The sequence below is a fragment of the Microtus oregoni genome, unplaced genomic scaffold, assembly GCF_018167655.1.
Source record: "Microtus oregoni isolate MIOR12 unplaced genomic scaffold, Mior012 000003F_ref0000135, whole genome shotgun sequence".
Lineage (NCBI taxonomy): Eukaryota > Metazoa > Chordata > Mammalia > Rodentia > Cricetidae > Microtus > Microtus oregoni.
The window spans coordinates 66,324,896-66,348,350 of NW_024543062.1; the positions used below are offsets into that span (position 1 = coordinate 66,324,896).

The 23,455-nt window shown below is 46.1% G+C and overlaps 1 protein-coding gene across 1 annotated transcript in view; it reads right to left on the reverse strand.

Moving 5' to 3' along the window:
• LOC121446213 (maestro heat-like repeat-containing protein family member 7) overlaps window positions 1-23,455 on the reverse strand; it is a 32,550-nt gene that overhangs the window by 7,439 nt on the left and 1,656 nt on the right. The window contains exons 2-15 of the mRNA XM_041648683.1: window positions 21,985-22,049; window positions 21,521-21,643; window positions 21,328-21,407; window positions 20,838-20,967; window positions 19,230-19,316; window positions 13,996-14,103; window positions 13,391-13,526; window positions 12,203-12,291; window positions 10,730-10,879; window positions 9,065-9,219; window positions 2,009-2,153; window positions 1,409-1,566; window positions 842-979; window positions 620-734 (exon numbers count right to left, since the gene is read on the reverse strand). Of these exons, the coding sequence (XP_041504617.1) occupies window positions 620-734; window positions 842-979; window positions 1,409-1,566; window positions 2,009-2,153; window positions 9,065-9,219; window positions 10,730-10,879; window positions 12,203-12,291; window positions 13,391-13,526; window positions 13,996-14,103; window positions 19,230-19,316; window positions 20,838-20,967; window positions 21,328-21,407; window positions 21,521-21,643; window positions 21,985-22,049 (1,679 nt within the window). The remainder of the gene's footprint in view (window positions 1-619; window positions 735-841; window positions 980-1,408; window positions 1,567-2,008; window positions 2,154-9,064; window positions 9,220-10,729; window positions 10,880-12,202; window positions 12,292-13,390; window positions 13,527-13,995; window positions 14,104-19,229; window positions 19,317-20,837; window positions 20,968-21,327; window positions 21,408-21,520; window positions 21,644-21,984; window positions 22,050-23,455) is intronic.

Below are 23,455 nucleotides of genomic sequence, written 5' to 3' on the forward strand. Positions count from 1 at the left end.
ACTCACGCACTCACATACACACTCATACACACTCACACATTTGCTCACATACACACACACACTCACACACTTACTCACTCACATACACACTCATACACACTCACACATTTGCTCACACACACACACACTCACACACTCACTCACATACACACTCACAGTCTCACACGCACTCACACACACTCACGCACTCACATACACACTCATACACACTCACACATTTGCTCACATACACACACACACACATCTTCATACAAGCAAAGGCATGTAATGGGTTTATAGAATTTAGATACATTTATAAATTTTCTACACATTTTCCCTGACTGATGACTGATTTATAGAGTGAATCAGAGTGGCTAGTCAAAGCTGAAGTAACTGCAGGAGAGAAAAGTAGTACCCCAAAAGGTCAGGGCAGAATCAAAGCCTTGATCTGAGGAGGATAAAGGCCTATGACTCAATGAAACCTAGTAAAGAATTCTTTCCTGTCTTCCCTAGTTCATCTGTGGACTGGGGTAAACCAGGCCACTTCTCTACCTCTGGAGCCTTTTAGATGAGTCCCCTGGGCGCACTGGCTTCCCAGGAAGCTGTCCCCACTGCCCTCTGTCCAATGGTCTCTAGTCACCTCTGTCAGAAACACCAGGGCTGTCAAGTAATGGGCACAGTTTGAGTCCTCAAGGGTCTTGATGAGGAAACTGAAGACAGGGCGATTGTGCCAACAGTTCTTGACGACCAGGGACCTGAGATAACAATAGGGCGCTCAGAATAGGGAAGACCCTATTCCGAGCCACGGGACAGGATCAAAGGCGTAGCAGGTTGCCTGCCCAGGGACTGGATGCCCGCTTACCTGGCCAGCAGAGTGACTCCTTCATAGTGACTTTCAGGGCTGACAACCAGTTCCCAGCCCCTGAGGGTCTGAATATGAGACATGTGTTCTATGTACCCAGAGCTTCGCAGTAAGGTCTTCAGGGCCTCTATGGAAGAACTGAGGGCAGAGAAGGAGGCAGGGTGTCATTGCCAGCCACACCCTCGGCCTCCTAACCTCCCGTGGGATTCCCACTGTGAATTATGAACCTGGCCACAGGATGTTCACAGACCAAGTACATTTCGCAATTGATGCAAACAAGAGCTGAGGGGTCTCCCAGGCGGTATGGGAAGCCTGCAGAGGCGGGGAAAATCCAATCTAAAACTGTGGTCCAGCAGTCTTGTTTTGATTTTATTGTAGTACAGAAACTGCATCCATGTAGGTGGCCACTTTTACAAGTTTTTTTCAAGAAAACCTAGGAAGGTTTCTTGAGTTGGTACGAGGGATAAAGTAAGCATGGAGGATGGGAAAGGGCCAAGCTAGCGGCGGCGCCAAGATGCTGGCATCCAGATCACAGTCCCTAGCACACTGGCCCAGGATCCAGGGTACCTAACAGTTTCATGCAGCTTGTCCTCGCTCTCGGTGCTCTCGTTAGTCACCAGGAAAGAGATTTGGAAAAGCAGTGCCACGAACAGGGAGGCGAAGAAGGTTTGCACCTCCGACTGCTGGCTCGGGATCAGCAGCAGCTCATGGATGGCCCTGGTGACCTGGAGTGGGAAGAGTATGATGCCATCATCTTCATCGTCACTCATAGTTCCTAGCACCTGGATAGGCCTACCCAGTGCCGTCGCCGGTGTTGCCAGCGAGTGAAGACTGAGCCGACTTCCGCCAGGCTGCTTCTGGAACGCCTTATGTGCTCTTGTAACTATGGGTCTTGCTTTAGTTTCTTAGAGTCCTTGAGCATTCGGGCAGGCCCGGGATGTTTGTCTCCCCTCACTGCACCCCCATATTCAAAACTAGAATCTAACTCTTCTGTTTTAGGTAAGTCAGTTGGTTGGAAACCCTCCTTCTAACCCAACCTGGAGACACTGCTGTTAGAACGAGACTTGGGTCCCGAAATGGTACTAGTCCATAGAGCCCAGGCTAGCCCAGCAGAAATCCCCGTGTGTTTCCTTCCCAGCTCCCAGCCCTCCACCTGCCCCTCCATACAATCAGTGTTGAGAGCTCTGTTCCATGGCTGGTCTCCTGGTCCGTGTGTGTCTGGGGTGAAATCAGCTTCTGTAGCAGATAGTTCATGATCACTTGGTAGCCTTTAGGAAAGGAATCCAGGATTTCCCAGGATTTCTTTGTCCCTCTGTAGAGACAGAAGCCACCAACAGTTACAGGCAGCCCGTTTTCCGCTGATCTACGTTGCTTTCCAGAAGGGCTCTCAGCTCCTTAGCCCAGGCCCAGTTCCCCACTTCCATCCTGTCCTGCCACTTCTCTTTCCATTCTTTCTGCTACTTCATTACCTCAAGGCTTCCCTGTCCTATGGTCGTCAAATATAGGCAAATAGGAAAATATTCACTTCACCCTTGGGCCTGAGAACATCTAAGACCAAGCTTGTGGAGGGCCCTTGAGAACATCAGGTCAAGTCCTTACCTTGTGGCTTTATCAGCAACTCTGCATCTGGGGCTGGGGATGCAGCTCGGTTGGTTGCATGCCAGCCTAGTATGTGTAATCCTAGGATCAATCCCTGCCACTACTAATTTGGTGTGGTTGTGCACGTACCCATAATATCACCCATAATACCAGCACTTGGGAGGTGGAGGCAGGAAGATCGGGAGTTCATGGTCATTCTTAACCACACAGGTAGTTTGAGGTCATCTTGGTTACGGACTCCCCCTCACCTCACCCAAGAAGAGGAGGAGGAAGTAGAGAAGGAAAAAGAGGAGAAAGGAAAGAAGGAAGGAAGGAAGGAAGGAGGGAGGGAGGGAGGGAGAGAGAGAGAGAGAGAGAGAGAGAGAGAGAGAGAGAGAAAGGGAATCTTCCAGCCTCCTCCTGGAATGCTAGTGCAAATCACATCACTTTGAGGCAGGGCTGGTGGCTTCCCTTCTTCCGGTCACAGCCCCATTCAGTCTCCCACCACCCTTACTCTGCAGAGACTTTCACAGACATCTTTGTTTTCACCTAGCATATCTTTGCACATCTGGATCTGACAAAACCACAAGCAAAACAAAAGTAAATATCTAAAAAATTATTTTCTATAAATAATAAAGTGTGTGGGGGGGGTTGGTTTTGTTCTTTTGGTTTTCTGAGACAGGATTTCTCTGTTCGGGCTGTCCTGGAGCTCATGCTGTAGACTTCTGCTGACCTTGAACTTGGAGATCCTCCTGCCCCTGTCTTCCAAGTGCTGGGCTTAAAGGTACTACTACTGCCCTACAATCAAGTTTTAATCAACTCCATTTAATATCCTCCTGAAGTAACCTAGGACTTTGTGAAACATCAGAAGAGCCAGGAGTAATGAATGGCACGTGCCTTTAATCCCAGCACTTAGGAGGCAGAGGCAGGTAGATCTCTGTGAGTTCAAGCCTAGCCTGGTCTACAGAGTGAGTTCTAGGATAGCCAGTATAGACTCTATCTCAAAAAAGGAAAAGAAAAAAGAAAGAAAGAAAGAAAGGAAAACAAGGCATAAATGGGGGGAAAAAAGATGATAAGAGGCAAAGAAAGACGTTCAGGCATTGTTCAGCAGGTGAAGACGCTCACCCCAACCTGACCAGCTGATTTCTATCACTAGGGCCCACGATGCGAAGGAAGAAAACTAACTCCTGCAATCATGCAAGTTGTTGTCTGGCCTACACCCCTACACACACACACACACATCACATTCACACATAGCACACACATGCACACACATACACACATGCTCACATGCTAAAAATATTTTTCAAAAAGAGAATTTCACTGCTGGCAACGTGGCATGGCATGTGCTCTAGGGACAAAGGCAGAGGGAGGAATGGCCATTCTCTGTTGGAGGGCAGTTAGGCTGACCGCTCCTTCCTAACAGCCCCCGCGGACAGCAGGAGACGAGAGGTCAGGCCTTCCAAGGTTGGACAACAACAAAACCTCAACCTACAAGTTCCACAGGAAGTCTCTTGTTTAAGGAAGATGGCCTGAATGAATAAATGGATGGGCTGATGGGCAGATTCTTATTGAAGATAAACTAAAGGGCAGCCTTAGAGGGAGAGGAAAACCTGTTTCACAAGGGAAGCATGGGATACGGAGAAGGGAAGGCACCCCCCCCATAGATCTAAACTAAACATGGTGTCGGAATAAGAATGTTGCAACTGTACCATAATAACAGCAAAAACCCTGACGACAAATGACTGTCAGCAAAAGAATGGGTAAGGCAAAGTATGGGACAATCGCATAATGAAATATTATAAAATTATAGACAGTCCAAGGGGCCAATACCCAGCTCTAACAAACTGGATAAACCTAAGAACACAATATCAAGAATTTAACAGATTAAGTAAATATAAATACATTCACATGTAAATGGTTTGCTAACATATTTTAACCACTCTTGTATAATAATTTTGCATGCAGTAAAAAACATTTATTTTTTCATATTTATTCAAAATACGTCAAAATTGTCAACTATATCTTACTAATCCATAAGTATTAAAAATCTAAATCTTAAAAGGAGGTTTTAAGATCATTCTCCCCAGTCATTATTTAAAAAGAAGAAATTGATCAAAATAACTAACACTTGGGGACTAAATTGTTAAAGATCTGTGCAGGTACGTCATTAGGTATTTGGTGAAATTTAAAGTTGATTCTTGTTTTCTGTTTTTGTTTGTCTATTGTAATGAGCAGTATAAAACAGAAACTCCTTTCCCATGATAAGAACATTTATTAGAAATAAATAAAATAAATAAAAAAGAACATTTATTAGAAATTAATAATAAGCAATTTTAGTTTCTGTTGCCCACCAAGAATGAGCAGCCCACCCTAGCCTAGCTCTCCCATCGATTAGAACAACAGACACTTGAAAACACAGGACTTCCGTCACCCCTTTCTCTGTGATTGACAGCTACACAGAAAGATCAATGAGGATATAGAGCCTCGAATAATACTATCAACTATCTCAATCTAATTTCCAAAACTTGAATTTGATTAGATCCTGAAAGAGTTATAAAAACAGGCAGATTGGAGACTGAAGCCAGAATGCAGAAATCCACTGAGTAAGAATCCTGATTTTGTTTTTTCTCTTTTATCTCCCAACTTTGACCTACAGATGACCCCAGAGCAAAACTGTGCACCAGACACAGGGAACAGACCCTCTGGGTGAAATTCTGTCTTCCTCCCCCCGCCCCCGGCCCCCCGGCCCCCAGCAGTGGGAAAATGGGGCCCTGTGAGTCAGACAGTGTGAGTAGATCTTTGTTCTTTTCAAATCCTTCTCGGTGACTCTGGAGGAGCTGCAGACTAGAAACTGGCTGGCTGGAACCAGAGACGTGACTTGGTGGGTAAGGTAAGGAAGACATCACTACTGTTGTTGAGGGCCTGTTTTATTATTTTAACTTGGGTTTGTCTGAGGAGCTGGAGTCAACTATCAGTGCCTTGTATAAACCTCATAAGGCCTTCACTGCTGGACCACAGCCTAGTTAACCTCCCTGTTGTTGTCCTTGTCCCCTGGCTCATTTTTGGCCCTGATAACTGTGCTATGTATCAACAAAGAGAGTTTAAAAGACTTGGAAGGGATCCTTCAGAGGCAGTAAGTGAAGGATTTCCCCAGCTCTGTGTGCAAACCAACACAACCCCACCGTCACCCTCAAGTACTCAGGCAGAGAGAAAGGCTCAAGGAATCCTGAGACAAAGGAAACCATATGGGGAAGGGACAGGAGTGTCAGCCCAAATTTTGTATCCAGTGAAAATAATCTTTTAAGATGAAGGTACAATAGGAAACAGTCTCAAATGAATGAAAACTAAGGGAAGTTATTACCCAAAGATATGCTCTTGGTGAATTTTAATAAAAAGATTTTAGCTGAGGAGAAATTTTATTATAGTGAAGTAGGCACTTCAATAAAAAGCAACAGAAATAGCAAATATTTGAGTAACTGTAATGGTTCATTCTCCACTTAGTTTAAAAATATACGTGACTGTCGGGCAGTGGTGGCGCACACCTTTAATCCCAGCACTCAGGAGGCAGAGGCAGGCGGATCATTGTGAGTTCGAGGTCAGCCTGGTCTGCAGAGTGAGTTCCAGGACAGCCAAGGGTACACACAGAAACCCTATCTCAGAAAGCCAAACCAAACAAATGAAAGAAATGTACATGACTGTTGAAAAGGAAAACAGTAGCTATTGGCAGTTTTTTCAGTATACGTAAGTGCAAGGTGAATGACAGCTATCACATGAAGCAAGAAGGCAAAGGGAGTTCCTCTATCTTCCTTCCCTAAAGTTATAGATATTAGACTGAGTGTGGCCATATAAATTCATAATTGTCTAGTATGTTAAAGGTAAAATCTACTCCAATGAGTGTGTAAAGAAAAACAGAGCCAGGTGGTGGTGGCACATGCCTGTAATCCCAGCACTCAGGAGGCAGAGAGAGGTGGATCTCTGTACATTTGAGCCTAGTCTAGTCTACAGAGCGAGTCCCATGGTAGGCTCCAAACGCTACACAGAGTAACTCTGTCTTGGAAAGCAAAAACAAAAAAATGAAAGAAAAGAGAAATGGAATATATGGAAGAATTAAAATAATTAAAAAAGATGAAGAAAAGGAGACTATAATAGACAAAACAGAGAGACAGAAAACAAATCACAGAATGCTGCATAAATCCAAATAAACCATTAATTACATTAATTGTAAATGGTCTAAATATACAAATTAAAAGGCGTGAATTTTTAGATTGGATGAAAACACATGGTCTAGCTTTGTGGTAAAGTGTTTACCCAACATGCATGAGGCTCTCGGGTGGATCCCCACAACCACAAAACAAAAAGAATAATACAAATACATACAACAGCCAAATATCTCAAAGATTTAGCTATATTCTAAATAAAAAGAAACTTATTTTAGATATATTAGCTACAATTAAAAAAAAAGAAGAGCAAAGACCTTTAGTCCAAAAGGTACAATTTGTTATATTAACAGGATGAAAAAAAAAATTACAATCATTTTAATAGATGCAATAAAAATTTTAACTAAATTTAATATGCATTTGTGATAAACACTCTTATCAAACTACAAATATAAAGAAACTTTCTTTTTTACTTTTAAAAATACCTAATTTTTTAATTTTTGTTGGGGGTTGGAGAGATGGCTCAGAGATCTAGGGCAAATACTGCTCTAGAAGAGGACCCAAGCTCAGTTCCCAGTACTCACATCAGACAGCATCATGACCACCTACAAGTCCAGTTTCAGGGAATCTTACGCCCTTTTCTGGCTCCTATGGGCATTATACTCATGTGCACAAACTCACATACAGACATGTACATATATATATATATATATATATATATATATACTTAAAAATAAAGGTGTGGGAGTGTGTGTGTGTATGTTAAAAGACAATTTACAGAACTGAGGAAGTGATTCAGTAGTTAAAAATGCTGGTTGCTCTTCCAGAATACCTGGGATCAATCCCCAGAGCCCATGTAGCAGCTCACAACCATCTGAATTCCAGTTTCAGGGAACCCAACACCTTCTCCTGGCCTTTGCTGGTACCAGGCATGCAAACTGTGCCCAGACACACATGCAGACAAAACACCCATACTCAAAAAACTAAATTAAATTTAAAAAAGACAACTTGCGGGAATCTGTTTTTCTTTATGCCGTGTGGGCCCCAGGGTTTGAACTTGGGTCAACAGACTTGGGGGCAGACCCTTCACTTGCTAAGCCATCCACATATTATATGGTTGTAGATACAGAACACTCTAAAAAGGCAAAATGATGGGGCTAGAAGACAGACCAGTGGCTGCCAGCAACTGAGGGTTCAGGAAGGGGCTGGTCCTAGAAATTGAGGACCGGTAGCTATGGACATGCCATCATGGTTGTGGTGATGATTGTTGTGACCAGACTTTTAGAGAATCCATCTAACTATATGTTTAAAAAGTGAATTTGCTACACATATGCTAACTTTTTGTTTGTTTTTGAGACAGGGTTTCTCTATATAATAGTCCTGGCTGTCCTGGAACTCCCTCTGTAGACCAGGCTGACCTCGAACTCACAAAGACCCACCTGCCTCTGCCTCTGGAGTGCTGGGATCAAAGGCGCATGCAACAAGCTTTAATTTTTGTTTTATTTAAAAAAGAAAACTATAATACAACATAGCCTTACAATATAAGATTAAGAAGCCATTAAACTTTTACTTATTAAATGGTTATAATTTAGGAAACTTTGAGATAAAACAGTAAATGAAAAAGCACACACAAAAAAAAAGCACACAAATTGGAAAATATAGTACGGGCTTAACTATACATATAAATAATAAGTATATGTTATATATAATGTTTGTTATATACAATATAACATAGCATGCATTATATACATAGTTTTTTTTAAAAAAAAACTGCTTTCAGAAGGTAGACAAATCATAAATTATACCCAAATGATAACAGAAGATTCTACTGGCTGATATTTAAAACATTATTTTTTTTGGCATTCTCTAAATTATACATGCTTCCAATAATTTCTGCAATAAAAGCTAGGTGTGGTGGCACACGCCTTTAATCCCAGAACTTGGAAGGCAGAGGCAGGTGGGTCTTTGTGAGTTTGAGGCTAGCCTGGTCTACAAAGTGAGTTCCAGGACAGCCAAAGATACACAAAGAAACCTGGTCTCAAACAAACAACAAACAAACAAAAAGATTTTCTGCAGTATGGCAGACAACTCTTAGAATCACTCTGCTCCAAATAAATAAGAAGATATTCAATCTTGAGTAGATTTTTAAGCATAAGCTAGGGCTGGGGAGATGCATTTGGAGCTCCAGCATCCACACAAAGTGGCATGCAGCGGCACCCGTCCATAACCCCAGCACCGGGGAGGCAGAGGGTCAAGTCCCTGGGGCTGAACTGGTGAGCTCCAGATTCAGTGAGAAACCTTGTCTCTGAAAAATAAGATGCGATGTGGCTGAGGAAGACTCCTGACCTCACCCCTGGCCTCTGCACACATGTGTGCACATCTGCACACACCTGCAGCCACATTTGAACATGTGCGTGCACACACAGATATCCCGTTAAGAAGACAACTAGCGGCCTGTAAATGTGTAGCTGAGGGGACGGGTAACCTCTGTGACGGGTCCTCTGTCTTGTACAGCGTCAGGATGACCTCGTCTGTGTGAGACTGGACCAGCAAGTGGAAGGTCTTCCTTATGGTACCCTGGGCAGCTTTATCGGTGACTCTGTCTATGTGGAAGCAAATTAACTGGATGATTTCTGGCACCTGAAAGAACAGGGGGGAGGGGAATTGGTTGTTTTGAGAGTGGGAATCACCATTTAAAGAGGCGCTGCAGACAGCATAGTGCCCAGTGTCAGGCCCGAGCACACCTATCTGCGGCCCTCTGCCCTAGCCAGCCACTCCCAGAGGACTGTGGACCTGTGGCCTCCAGACCTTCAGAAGGGCAGATAGAAAGCAGCCATGGAGGGCCATACCATGTCTGGAACACATGTCACGAAGAATGAAGGAAGAATAACTTGGGAAGTGGAAGACAGGGCTGTAGGACAAGGTGTTGCCTCTCTGGAGAGGGAGGGACTGGCTAGCTCTTCTGTTACTGGCTTATAGAGCAGAGGCTGCTTCGTGTTCCGTGGCATGGCTCTGAAGCTTTGGATTTGAAAGACGCTTCCAAAGTTACCTTTGTGACTTAGAGGATGATTTTTATCTTCCCTGCGTTTTCTGTCCTCACTTAGGAAACAAAAGGGATGATTTTATCTCCCTCAGCGTCAGAGTTAGCACACCTGCATGGACTGGAACAGCGATTCTCAGCCTGTGCTGTGAGACCCCTTGGCGACTGAATGACCCTTTCACAGGGGTCACAGATCTGATATCCTGCATAACAGGATATTGACATCACTATTTGTAACAGTAGCAAGATTACAGTTATGAAGTAGCAATGAAAATAATGTCATAGCTGGGGGTCACCACAGTATGAGGAGCGGTACTAAAGGGTCGCAACATAGAAAGGTTGAGAACCGCTGTGCTAGACCATTATCTGTCATGCACGAAGTCCAGAAACTTCCATCTCCAAGGCTTATGGCCTCTTTGAGCCTTTCTTATTTTATATTAATTGTGTGTACGTGCAGTGACTAAGGAGGCTAAAAGCAAAGGATCCCCTGGAGCTGGAATTACAGAAATGAGCTGCCTGATACAGGAGCTGGGAACTGAACTTGGGTCCTCTGGAAGAGCAGACCTTGCTCTTAGCCACTGAACTCTCCGTCCAGTCTGATTTTAATTATTTTTAAGGAAGTAGTTTGCAAATAAAAGGCTATGTCTAAAGTAACGAAAACCTGTCTAGGTTGGAGTTTGGGTATAACATGGTGTGTTCTTGTCCCTGGCTTACGCCATGAACCAAGGCTGCAATAACTCGGTGTAATGGGAGAAAATTGACAAAAGATGGAGAGCTGCTTCTTCGTGGGGTGCCGAGAACCGAACACAAGCCAGGGGACAATACAGAACTACATTTCGAGAGCTGTGTCTAAGAGGGTAACAAGCATCTTTACCCTCTTTCCCCTGCATGCCTGGCTCTAAGGTACATTAGTCCCATTCGATTCTGCATCCCTACTTCATTCTTCCCCACAAAAATGCCTTTCGCACTACTGCAAAAACAGCTCACCATATAGACTTTTCCCTTCCGGGTTAAGGCACTTGGGATTCCTTACGCTCAAGTGGATAGGAAATAGATCAACCCCCAAACAGGACAGAAAGATATCGAAGCAGTGTGTCCACCAGTGCCTACCTTGGCAACTTCTTCAAGAGGGTACTTCAGAATGATCTTTAATGTCTTAGAGGCTGCTAAGACATTATTTGTGCTGCCACTGGTCATGGCCTCCATGGCCACCATGATCACATCGGCTTTCTCTACAGGGGTCAGGTATTTCCTGAAGAACTGAAAGAAGAATGGGACTCTCCATTCCATCATCTGCTCGAAGACTGCCCCGAAACCTTGGGCATCCACAGAGACCCATCAGACAGGCTTCCATTAGGAGGCAGCCTAAGGAGCATCTCTGATTTGAGGTCAACTCTAATGCGTTACCAACACTGATGTCCCCAAGCAAGAGCAATAGTTTAGACAATGTGACACAGAGGATGATACCAAAGGCCTTTTTATTTCTAAACTTGAGATGCAGTTAGGTGAGCCCACTGGAAACATGTTCTATGCCTAGTGACTGTACAGCCTTGCCAAGGAAGTAGAAAGCCAGGCCTCACATAGGAATCTGCAAACATGAAGCCCATTGGGGTCAAGCAATACTGGTGCCAACTCTGTGTGTGGCTCCATTGTTGGGATCTAGGGAGGACTGGATAAAATGATGCTCAATATCTTTGCCTTCTGTGTACTCACCATCATCCAGGGTTAGGACGGAGGGAAGATGGTGTGGAGGAAAATGCTAAGAGTGGCTGTGGCAGGCGCTGAAGCTAGCCCTGAAGACTGAAAAGACTTCCTGGAGTACAGTACTGACAAAAAAGGGGACGAAGTTCTAGAAATGAGGCAGAATGTGTGAAGGTTGGGGGCAGGAAGGCCCTCAGTGTGACTGCTGTGTCTTACATGGAAGATTGGAGCCAGCAGGAAGAGGAGACTGAGTAAGAACAAGGCAGGGCAGGTAAGGCGAGAACCAGACTGTCAAGGTCCTGGGGGACCACCTGAGGAGGTTCAGACTTCAGAGAAAGCCAATGGAGAACTTGTGCGCAGTTTGAAGGTTTGTGTTTTAGAAATGTTTTCCTACTTACATGTGGAAAAGGCATGGCAGAAAGATGACTGAAATGGAGCCTTCGGTAAGAGGCTACTGTATGGACCAGGCGAGAAGTGATGGGGACTCAGAACGGTGGCATGGGGCTGCGGCAGGGTGGGCAGGTTGAAGAGCTAGCTACTCAGGAGGCAGAGCAGTCAGATGTGGTGTGGCATTGGACACGGAGAGGGAGGGACAGAAGGAACAAAGGACACATCCCAGATAGCTGCCCGAGGCCATCTGGGTTGGCTGAGCCTGGAGACACCAGCCCTGCCTTCTAAACCCCCTGGTGACCTCAAATTTCACACAGCTAAGTGTCACTAGAACGCACCTTACACCTTTAGCCTCCTGTCCCTGAGAACTTGGATTTGTAAACACTTCTGTTTGTTGCAGTTATGACTTCTATAATCCATGACCCAGACCCCTCTCTGACCTACTATCCGTCCCGCTCTGGGCATCCCGTGCACGGTGGGCATCTGGGTTACCAGTGTGAGGTTCTGCATGTTCGCCAGCCAGTTGCCACGGAAATGCTTCTGTAAGTCCTTCAGGATCGTCTCTGTCTTCGGTCTGACACCTCCAATCCAAAAGGAGCAAATAAGGGACTAAGCCTCATCAGAGGAAAAGGAACCCACACTCCCATCTCTCCTCCAGGTCTCTGAGAGCAATAGAGACAAACGGATTAAACAGCACTCGCCCCAAAGAATAAAGGGGGTTCTCTAGCATTTAAGTGAAGGGCGAAGGGAGGATGTGGGCTGGGACTGAAGCTGGCCCCTATTCCTGTACCATGACAAGATGTGGACTTGAGTCATCCTAATTGAATCACAAGAAACTGTCTTTAGGGGGAGTTACAAATGCCTTGGTACCTCTGTGACCATGATTGTTTGATACAGAACAGCCAGCCTGAACTAGTGGGAGCTCACAGACTCTGGACTGACAGCTGGGGAACCTGCATGGGACCAAACTAGACCCTCTGAATGTGGGTGACAGTTATGTACTTGATCTGTTCTGGGTGGGGTGACTGGCAGTCACACCAGGACTTATTCCAGATGTATAAGCTGACTTTTTGGAGCCCATTCCCTGGGGTGGGATGCCTTGCTCAGCCTTGGTACGGAGGGAGGGACTTGGTCCTGCCTCAAGTTGGTATCCTAGACTTTGTTGACTCTCCAAGGAAGGCCACACCCACTCTGAGGAGTAGATGGAGGTGGGAAGGGGAGGGAGTTGTGGGGCAGGAGAAGGGGAGGGAGGAAGAACTGGGGTTGGTATGTAAAATAAAAAGTAAATTTTTTACTTAAAAAACTATGAAAAGAAAAATATCCCCACATTTGTTCCCCAAGAAAAGATGCTTACTTCCTAGTGTTACAAATATGGTTGGGAGGGGACATCTAGGAAATATGGAAGTACCAAGTGGACCCCCAAAAGTAAGCTTAGCTGCCCCCTCACAAGATTGTCATTGAAAAGGACATAGTATCTGGGATGGGGCTGGCATTTATTCAATTAAAGTTTCTAGGTTTGATCCACTGATCAGCTGGCCTCCTTGCATCATGGCATATCCTAACCCCTCTCAGGTGCGCCCGCTAGAGGGCCCAGCTTTGGGGGTACATCTAAAACAATGCAGGTCTCCACCAGCTCAGTGGGTCCAGCTGCAGGCGTCCACCCAAGTGCCACCCACTTACTTCTCTGAAGCACAAGGATGGTGAACAAGTAATACAGGGCCTCCAGCGCTCCTGAGCTGACATCCTGGTTGGGATCCAGGCAGAAGATGCTGAAGGTCCCAATCAGTCTCCCGATTATGGAGAACGATACCATGTGCTGACGGGAAGCAAAAATGGTCACCACATCATCCCGAGGCAGCTTCTCTCCCCAAAGGTCCCCCACCCCAAATTTTTCCTTCCTTCCACATTCTTCTGTGTGCCTCTGTGTGCCCCATACCTCCCTACCCCACACTGTCCTGGCCAAGGAAAGCATCCCTAGCCAACAATGAGGAAAGGAACAGATAAAGCCCAGAAACACCTTACCCAGTGGTAAGGGTCTCCATCGGCTGTCTAGGCCAAGGACCCCAACCAGGCTTATTGGAGCTTATTAGGTCCAGGAGAAACCAAAAAACAAATCAAGTCTCTTGGTCCTCAGGAACAGAAATACACTTAAGCAGAAAAGTGGGACATACTCTGTCTACCTGCCCTCCAGTGGCTCCTGCAGAAGCCGGGTTCAACCAGAGGCCCTATACAGAGACGCAAGGCCTGCTGCGTCTGCCTTGCCGCGAGCGACCTCAAATACTCACTGATAGTTCTGAGAAATTGCAAATAAACCTCAGCAGTCGGGAGATAGTGCCCAAGGCTCGGGTCTGTTCGTGCACTTTGTTGGTCATCATTAACCAAGGTAAGATGATCTGCGGATGGGACAGAGACGCATCAACGCGGCCGTGGAGCAGCACTGCCTTCCTCGCCAGAAAAGACCGAGAGAGGACTCTACAGCAGTCACGGAGGAGCACCGCGACGCCGTGAACTTGGAAAGGCGAGTTCTCATTCATTCAATCGGTTCTGAGCCTCTTCACCTGGGCAATAGTTCCAGGGAGAGCAAGGCGCAGCTTCGAAGGCCAGGAGGAGCAGGAGGAAATGGAAGACACATCACCCCCACCCGCTAAGCCAGAGAAGTGTTCTCTGAAGGGTGAATTCAGAGCCGGTGGTTGCTACGGCTTGATAATAATGTGCTTCCAGTCAGGGCTCTGTGGACAAGAACTCACAGCGTCCTCCCGCAGTCCTGTGGGATGGGATTTTTATCGCTGTTTTAGGTCGAGGTCCCGCCAGTGAAGAGGGTCCTTTGTCCTGCTTGGAGCTTACTTTTGGAAAGTGGGTCTGGGTCAGAGCTGAGGAACAGGAACCTTTCTCCCTATCATGGACATTTAGTTTTTAAAAAGAGGGATAGACTGGGTGGTGGCAGTGCATGCAGTTAATTACACCACACAGTTCCTGTGTGTAATTGAGAAGCAGGGGCAGGTGGATTTCTGAGTTAGAGGCCAGCCTGGTCTACAGAGTGAATTTATGACAGCTAGGGCTACACAGAGAAACTCAAAAAACCAAAAATAAATAAGTTAATTAAATTAAAAATAAATAGGAAAAATCAAGGGATGAGAGAGAGAGAGAGAGAGAATATGGAGGATGGGCTGGAACTGTGGCTCAGTGATACAGCATTTGCCTGAGGACCTGGATTCAATTCCTAGCATTAAAGAGAAATGGAGGGAGAGGGATGACAGAGAGAGAGAGAAACAGAGAGAGACAGAAAGACAGAGATAAGAGAGAGACAAAGAGAGGGAGAAGGGGTGGGAGAGGGAAAGGGATGGAGAAGATGAGAGAGAGGGAGGGAGGGAGAGAGAGAGAGAGAGAGAGAGAGAACTACCCATACCTGGTATCCAATACAAATTCAGACTTGTAGTAGATGTATACTTAAAACCCTACAATTCAGCTGGGCTGGGCAGCTCACACCCGTATCCTGGCATTCAGGAGACAGAGGCAGGAGGGCTGCTGTGAGTGCAAAACAAGCCTGAGCTCTGAAACCCAGCCAATAGGAAGGGAACTTCCAGGCCAGTGCCTGCTTTATTTCTTCACTTCTATACTTAGTGACTCAAGTATACAGTGTTTTAACACTAGGGTCTTACCCTCGAGTTCTGCTGGGCAGTCATGGGCAAGAGAAGTTGCCTGCATTGTTTGAAGGATCCATGAAGTACTCTTGACCGATATCTTAAAGGGAGGTAACTCACACCTGGAGCGGGGCTTTTTAAAGTCTGACAGCCCATGGTGTCTGGTAGAGGCATTATCCCTCTGTTTAGGGAAACTCCATTCTAAATTCTTTATATATGGTTTTTATGTAGCTTTTTCCTTCCAGTGATCTTTAGTGTTATTCTATAGTTCAGAGTCAAATTAAAACAGATTATGATGCAGTATGTGACCATAATTTTATACAAAAGATTCTAAATGAAGTAGTAAATATAATCCAAATTTTGTGGCATATAAAATGACTCACGGATTAAAGAAAAGTCTGATGTTAAATGGAATAAAGAGAGTGCTTACCTCAGGGTGAGCCCCCACCCAGCTAAGCTTTTAATTTGTGAAAAGGAATTAAAGAGAAGTTTAGGTCCTGGTATGTTGGTACACACCTTTAATCTCAGCACCCAGAAGACTAAACCGAGAAGATTTCAGAATTCAAGGCCATCCTGGTCCACAAAGCAAGTTCCAGGAGAACCAAGCTTAGGCAGTGAAGGAAACCATTAAACCCAGGAAGCTAGTAAAGGTGTTATTGAATGAGGAGACCATGTTCCAGCCCCATTAGGCAGCAGAACTTGACAGCTTAGGCTACATGATTCTGGCTTTAGAGTAAAGAACAGAAGAGAGAGGTTATGAAGCCGGGCTGTGGTGGTGTCTGCCTTTAATCCCAGCACTTGGGAGGCAGAGGCAGGCAGATCTCTGTGAGTTCAAGGCCAGCCTGGTCTACAGAGTGAGTTCCAGGACAGCCAAGACTCTTACACAGAGAAACCCTGTCTTGAAAAACCAACAACAATAACAACAACAACAAAAAGAGATTGCTGAGTCTCAGAATAGACTTTGAACTTTGGATTTTTAAACAAGTTTGAGGCTGTTATAGACTGTGGGAACTTTTGAAACTGAACTAAATGCATTTTGGTTAATGTTGCTGCTACAATCCTATGGGGGTCAGGGAGAGAAAAGTGGTGGTTTGAATAGGAATGGCCCCCACAAACTCCTGTGTTTGAATGCTTGGTCCACAGGGCACTATTAGGAGGCGTGGCCTTGTTGGAGGAAATGTGTCACTGTGAGGGCGGGCTTTGAGGTCTCAGAAGTTCAAGGCTAGTGGCTCACAGTCTCCTTCTCCTGCCTGTGGATCAGGATGTAAAACTCCTCAGCACCTTCTCTAGCACCAGGCCTGTTTGCATGCTGCCTTGTTTCCCACCATGATGATAACGAACTAAACCTCTGAAACCGTAAGCCCCAATTAAATGTTTTCCCTTATAACAGTTGCCATGGTCATGCTGTCTCTTCACAGCAACAGAAACCCTAATTGAGAGTGGTCCCTCCGAGTACTCCTAGAAATGCAGGATGTGTGGTCTCCACTGGCTGTCTACTGTAGACAGGCAAGGCTTCCAGCGGTGGGTCTGGGTTGCATTCAATAGAGTTGCTGACCAAAGGAGTCCCGTAGAAATCCCCCCAAACAACCCAGGCTGCTGCTAAGACAAAGGGTTGCCCTCCACAAATTGATGGTGGGGCCCGTTGCCATGGACACTTCTACAGAGCTCATTGAACACATAGAAGTCGAGCCGTCACCCCTATATTCTAGTCTCTTTGGTGCAGAAAGGTGTTCTTCAGGCTACTGGAAGAAAAACATGGACACCAACCCAGCCACAAGACCTTTGACCCCCAATCAGTCCTGCCTATAAAATACGTTAGGTCAATGGTGGCACAGAACTTGTGGGAGTGGCCGACATATGTCTGATTTTATCTAAGGTCCATTTCATGGGAAGGAACCAGCACTGCTAGGATAACCAGGAACCAGAGACTAGATAGCCCAGAGACCTGGTAAAACCAAGCACTACTGGTCAAAAAAAAAAGGGGGGGTATTAATCAAATGACTCCTAATGATTTTCTACTGTACTCATAGACCAGTGCCTTTTCCAGCTCTCATCAGAGAGGTCTCCCCAGTAGATGCAGACACCCACAACCAAACATCATATGGAAAGAGAGTCTGAATTGGAGATCTCCATCAAATCCCTCCCCTCAGAGCTCAGGGAATCTTGAGGAAGAGGAAACAGAAAATTCTCAGAGGGGATGGAGGACACCAGGAGAACACGACCTTTTGAATCAAGTAAGCAAGATGCATCTGAGCTCACAGAGACTGAACAGCAGCACAGGGCCTATGCAGGTCCACACCAGGTCCACTGTATATGTACCATAGCTATTAGCTTAGTACTTTTATGGGACTCCTGACTATGAGAAAGTGGATCTCTGGCTCTTATGCCTGCTCTCTTCCTCCTGTCGGGGTGCCATGTCCAGCTTAGAGATGAAAGTTTTCAACTTCTACCTTATCATATTTTATTTTTTCATGTTTGTTGCTGTTGCTTAGAAGCCTGTTCTTTTCTAATGAGCAGCAGAAAGGGAGTGGATCCAGAGGAAAGGGAGGGAGGTGTGGAGGAACTAGGAAAAGTAGAGAGAAGGGAAACTATAATCAGGGTATATTGTATGAGAAAAGAATCTATTTTCAATTAGCAAAAGAGAGAAAAATGTAGACAGTTATTTTGACAAAAATAATATTAAAAATAATAAAATAGTCCATTTTTATGAGAAGTTGGAAGCTTTTGCAATGGTGCTGTTTTATTTTCTTTTGTTATATATAGTTAAAACAAAGTCTCGCTATTTAGCCCAGGTTGGCCTCAAACTCATTGCAATCCTCCTGCTTCTGCACTTCAGTGCTGTATTTATAGACATATGCACTATGCCCAGCACCATTTTTCTTTAGAGAACAAGAAGCCTAGTAATAGAGCTGGGCGGTGGTGGCACACGCCTTTAATCCCAGCACTCGGGAGGCAGAGGCAGGCGGATCTCTGTGAGTTCGAGGCCAGCCTGGTCTAGAAAAGCTAGTTCCAGGACAGGAACCAAAAGCTACGGAGAAACCCTGTCTTGAAAATATTAAAAAAAAAAAAAAAGAAGAAGAAGCCTAGTAATGAATGCTGAGGACTTCACCACAACTGGAACTAGAGCTCAGTGCCCCCTCATCCCCTCGAACTTCAAGAATAGCAGGGCTTTGTTATCGCACTCACAATGAGGTGTCTATAAAGCATGGAAATACCTCTCAGCAAACACGCCAGCCACAGTCCATTCCAGAGCACTCTGTCACTCCCCCCACACAAGCCAATGACTCCTGCAGACAGCCCTCGTCAAGACCGTCTTACGTCCTACCTGGACACTCTTATCTCCATTTGTGATGTTACAGAATTTCGGGCAAAATGTCTTAGTCCAGTCAGTAACCACTTTGGTCATGAACATTATTTCCAGGGAACCCTTGGCTATTTTCCTAATTCAAATTCGTTCTCAGGAAGTGAAAGTTATTCAAAACTAAGACTATTTGAAGTCAACTAAAGAAAAACAAAAGTACTTGGTAATGCTTTGAGTCTGCTGGAGGTACTTCTCATCAAGAGGTAGAAGACCAGCCTATGGGGGAACACTGATCTCCGTCACAGAGCAGTGAAAACATGCTAAGAAGATTCAAGTGTAAGCTGGACAAAAATAACATAAATATGGGCACTGCTAATGTCCCAGCATGCCCTAGTTCTAGACAGAAAAGGCTCCGCAGCCTGATGACTGTGGTCTCCAAATGTCCCCCTCAGAGTGTCTTGAGGGAGACGCAGGACTGCATCCTCCAGTGATGTTTATACATGGCGGGGCTGGAGAATCTCTGACTGTTGTACTCCTCCTGCCTTGCCCTGCATACGTACAAAAAACAGCCACCTACCTCTATGAAGTTTTGCAATATAAGCATGTTGGGGCTCCTTTGTTCCAACACAAGAGCGTGTAGCATGTCATCCAAGGCCTGGATTGTCTAAGGATCAAGGAGACATGGGGTATACCATAGGATGACTTCCGTGTGGCGCACTCAGCTTCCTGAGAGCACCCTGTCTGTCTTTCCTACAGGATGAAGGAGCAGGGGGCCAGCGTGGTTCTGTTGTCCTTGCATCTGCTCACACACCAGTTCCAGTCAGGTTTTCCTTAGTGGTGAGCTTTCTCAGTGAGCTTACTAAAGGTGGGGGCAGGCCCATCTCAGTTTGTAGCCAATAGTAAAATACAGGCTGTAGATACTTCTTGCCAACTAAGATAGCCTACTGGGATTCTCAGTGTTAACTAGTCATGCTCCCAGTTTATGGAGACCTCTGTGTTTTTTTTTTTGTTTTTTTGGTTTTTTCGAGACAGGGTTTCTCTGTAGCTTTGGAGCCTGTCCTGGAACTAGCTCTTGTAGACCAGGCTGGTCTCGAACTCACAGAGATCCGCCTGCCTCTGCCTCCCAAGTGCTGGGATTAAAGGCGTGCGCCACCATCGCCCGGCTCGAGACCTCTGTGTTTTATCTTTGCAATTTTGGGAACTGAACCCAAGACCTCTTGGGTGCTAAGCAAGTGATTTACCACTGAGCTATAGCCCCTGTCCAGATTTTAAAACCAAATATTATTGGGAAAACTTGGCAGTCCTTTCGCCAATTATTCTATATAATCTGTGGGTTTTATTGCTAGTCTAAGACTAAAGCTGTCATGTGGACTTTCAAGGAGAAGGGATGTGGGTGATGACCATTCCTTGGGAAGCCCGGGATGACAGCAAGCAGAATGGAGGCCATGGGGTCCTGAGGGAGGGATCAGAGCAGGAAGAAGGCCAGGAAGGCAAGCAAATAGGAGGTGATCCCCAAAATAGTCACCCTCATGGAGATCTTCAGCAAGAGACAATAATGGTGCTTGCCTTTTTGTAGACTAGTCTTTCCCGGTGTGTGACTTCTGCTTATGCTGCCTTTGTTTAACGCTGTGAAGCTGTGTTACTGTGCCTGTCTAAATCACCTGATGGTCCAACTGAAGAGCTGAACGGCCAATAGCGAGGCAAGGGCAAAGATAGCAGCGAGATTGGCAGGCAGAGGGAATAAAGAAGAGAACCAAGGAGGAGGAGCAAGAAAAAGAGGAGAGAAGACGCTAGGGCCAGGCCAGCCAGCCATGGAATAAGAGTGAAGGTAAGATATACAGAAATAAGAAAGATAAAACCTCAGAGGGAAAAGGTAGTTAGGATAATTTAAGTTAAGAAAAGCTGGCTAAGCCGCGTGGTGGTGGCGCACGCCTTTAATCCCAGCACTCGGGAGGCAGAGGCAGGCAGATCTCTGTGAGTTCGAGGCCAACCTGGTCTACAAGAGCTAGTTCCAGGACAGGAACTAAAAAGCTATGGAGAAACCCTGTCTCGAAAAAAAAAAAAAAAGCTGGCTAGAAACAAGCAAACTAAGGCCGGGCAGTTATAAATAAGACTCCACGTGATTTATTTGAGAGCTGGGTGGTAGGTCTCCCAAAAGTGCAAAAAAAACAACAACCACCAATACCTGGAGGTAGAGACTAGCGCTGTCCTTTCGGTCTATACTGGGCATGATGGGCGGCAGGGAGAAGACGCTGGTGATGCTCACGTTGACCAGGTCCAGCTTCTGGCATAAGTGGAAAGGTGGCTTCACCTGGCTTGGAGGAGAAGCGGGTAACAAGGGACTTCGGGGAGCCTGTGTGAGGCTGAGGGATATTTTTAGAACCCTCTGGGGGAAGCTGCTCTGCTATTCTCTGAGGTACAAACCATGGACCACTTTTCAGTGACTCCTTGTCAGGGTGGGGGAACACTAACTAAGGAGACTTTCTACACTCGATGCCCTAATAGATTTCCAATTGGTCCCTCTGGTCCCAGGATGCAAGCAGATGAAGTGGCAACTATAGACTTTGCCACTTTTAGCCTCCAGCCAAGTTCCCAAACTTTGCCTGTCTTCCCAACCCAAATGTCCTCAGGACCAGAATCCCCAGGGGCTGGGAGAGGGTCTGTGGGGAAGGAACCTCAGGGCCACGATGCAGAGCATGGCTCGCTGACGCACTCCGCTATCCAAGGTATCGGTGGGTTCTTGCTGGATGAATGTCTAGAAGGATCAGGGAAAATAAGAATTTACCTCAGAGAGGGTCACCAGTCTTGGGTTGAAGGACTGCCACCTTCAACCCAGAGTGACCAACTAAGAGTTATGTTCTTTCTCACCTCAATTTTCTTGGCCAGAAGCATTTTGGGATAGTAGTTATTCATGTTGCCGTTTGCCTGGTAACGCACAACACTGCACAGAGTTGCCACAGCACTCAGGAAATTCAGCTTATCTAAATGAGACTAAGGCAGAAGACAAAACCAGTCTCGGAGCACACCATGAGACCTGCACTCCAAACTCTGCCCAGTCTCAACCAGACTGAAGTATTGGTTATGCCCTGGTGCTAGACAGCACTGATATTTCCAGCCTCTGTAGCCTTCTGGGGGACAGGAGGGCAAAGAGTCTACAAGGAAAGTCCTTTAAAGAGGAAGGGTACCGCCGCCTTGTCTAGTGGCCTGGCCTCCAAGAGCCCCTGGTGAGCTGACATTCTGGTGGTCTCAGGAACAGGGCTAAGGAAAGATGGACCTTCAGATTTTTCCCCTTTGCTCCTCAGTTCTCAGAGAGTCGCAGAGAATTTTCTTACCATCTCACCTGGTTCCATAAAGTCCAGAATTAGCTGATAGGCTTCTTTTTCTGATTGGCACAATCCTGAAAAGGGGGGTGTCATTGAAGGAGGTTAGCTGATTTCATCAGGTGGGCTAGGAAGGACAGACTCTCTTCTCCTCCCCCTCCGCTGAGAAGACCAGAAAACCACCAAGGTGCAGCGTGGGCATGAGTAGCGCCTCTCACAGGTCTTTCACTTAGACTTACAGCTCTCACTTAGATTTTGTGCATCAGATGTGGACTCTGATTCGAGAATGATTAGGAAGGGAGAAACCTTTAAGTCCCTTTCAGCGTCCCACAGATTTCTGGGGACTGTCCCACACTGCCTTTGAAAGTCCTGTTTATGGCTGGGCAGGGGTTGCACACATCTTTAATCCCAGCACTCAGGAGGCAGAGACAGGCGGATCTCTGTGAGTTTGAGGCCAGCCTGGTTTACAAGAGCTAGTTACAGGACAGGCTCCAAAGCTAAAGAAAAATCCTGTCTTGAAAGAAAGAAAAAAGAAAGAAAGAAAGAAAGAAAGAAGAAAGAAAGAAAGAAATTACTGGTTGTGAATGGACTTTGAGTCTCAAGTCGGCCTTGGGAGCCTTTCTTACGGACTTGAGGGAAATGACTGTAACCTAAAGGGCCTGTCGCAATGAAAGGTGAAGACAGTGTTTAGCAGGGAGGCTGGGAAGAGTCCAGAGGGATAAGAATGAAGGCTATGGCAGTGTATGGCCCCAAAGGAGCACAGATAAGGGGCCTGAGCTCAGGCCTCTGCTGTTCTTCCACATCGCCCTACACACACACACACACACACACACACACACACACGATCCCAGGCGGGGCTTGAAGGCACAGCATGGCTCTTCCATTCACTGGCCTGCGGCCTGCAGCAAAGGAAGCTCTCAACTTAGTTTCCTCAGTTGTGCAATGGGGAAGATGGACCTCCACGTTGTGGGGTTCAATGAACTAATAAAGGCAGAGGGATCTTCAGTAAATCAGTGCCTCCCACCCCCACCCGGCCCAGGACTGTTGAGCATGCCTGTAATCCTAGCATCTGGAAGGTGGAGACAGAACCAGGAGTTCAAGGTTATCCTTGGCCAATATTGAGTGCAAGGCCAGCCTGGACCTTCAGAGGGATGAGCTGAGAGACTAAAACCACAGACCAGAGAGACAAATGGTAACATAGCAAGGGAGGGAGCAGCAGTAAGCTGTCAGATCCGGAATCTATTTTGATGATCAGCAGAGACAGATGGTGGACATGAGGAGAGTGTGGAAGTTAGGACTGGGATTCGGTGGTAGGGCACTTGCTCAACATGCCGAAGGGCCTGGGTTCAACTCCTCGGGAAAACTACAAAACACAATCTAATTAGGCATAGTGGCACACACCTGTGTACACACCTGTGCACACACCTGTGCACACTCCTGTCATCTAAGCACTTGGGAGACACATGCAGAGGATCTTGGATTT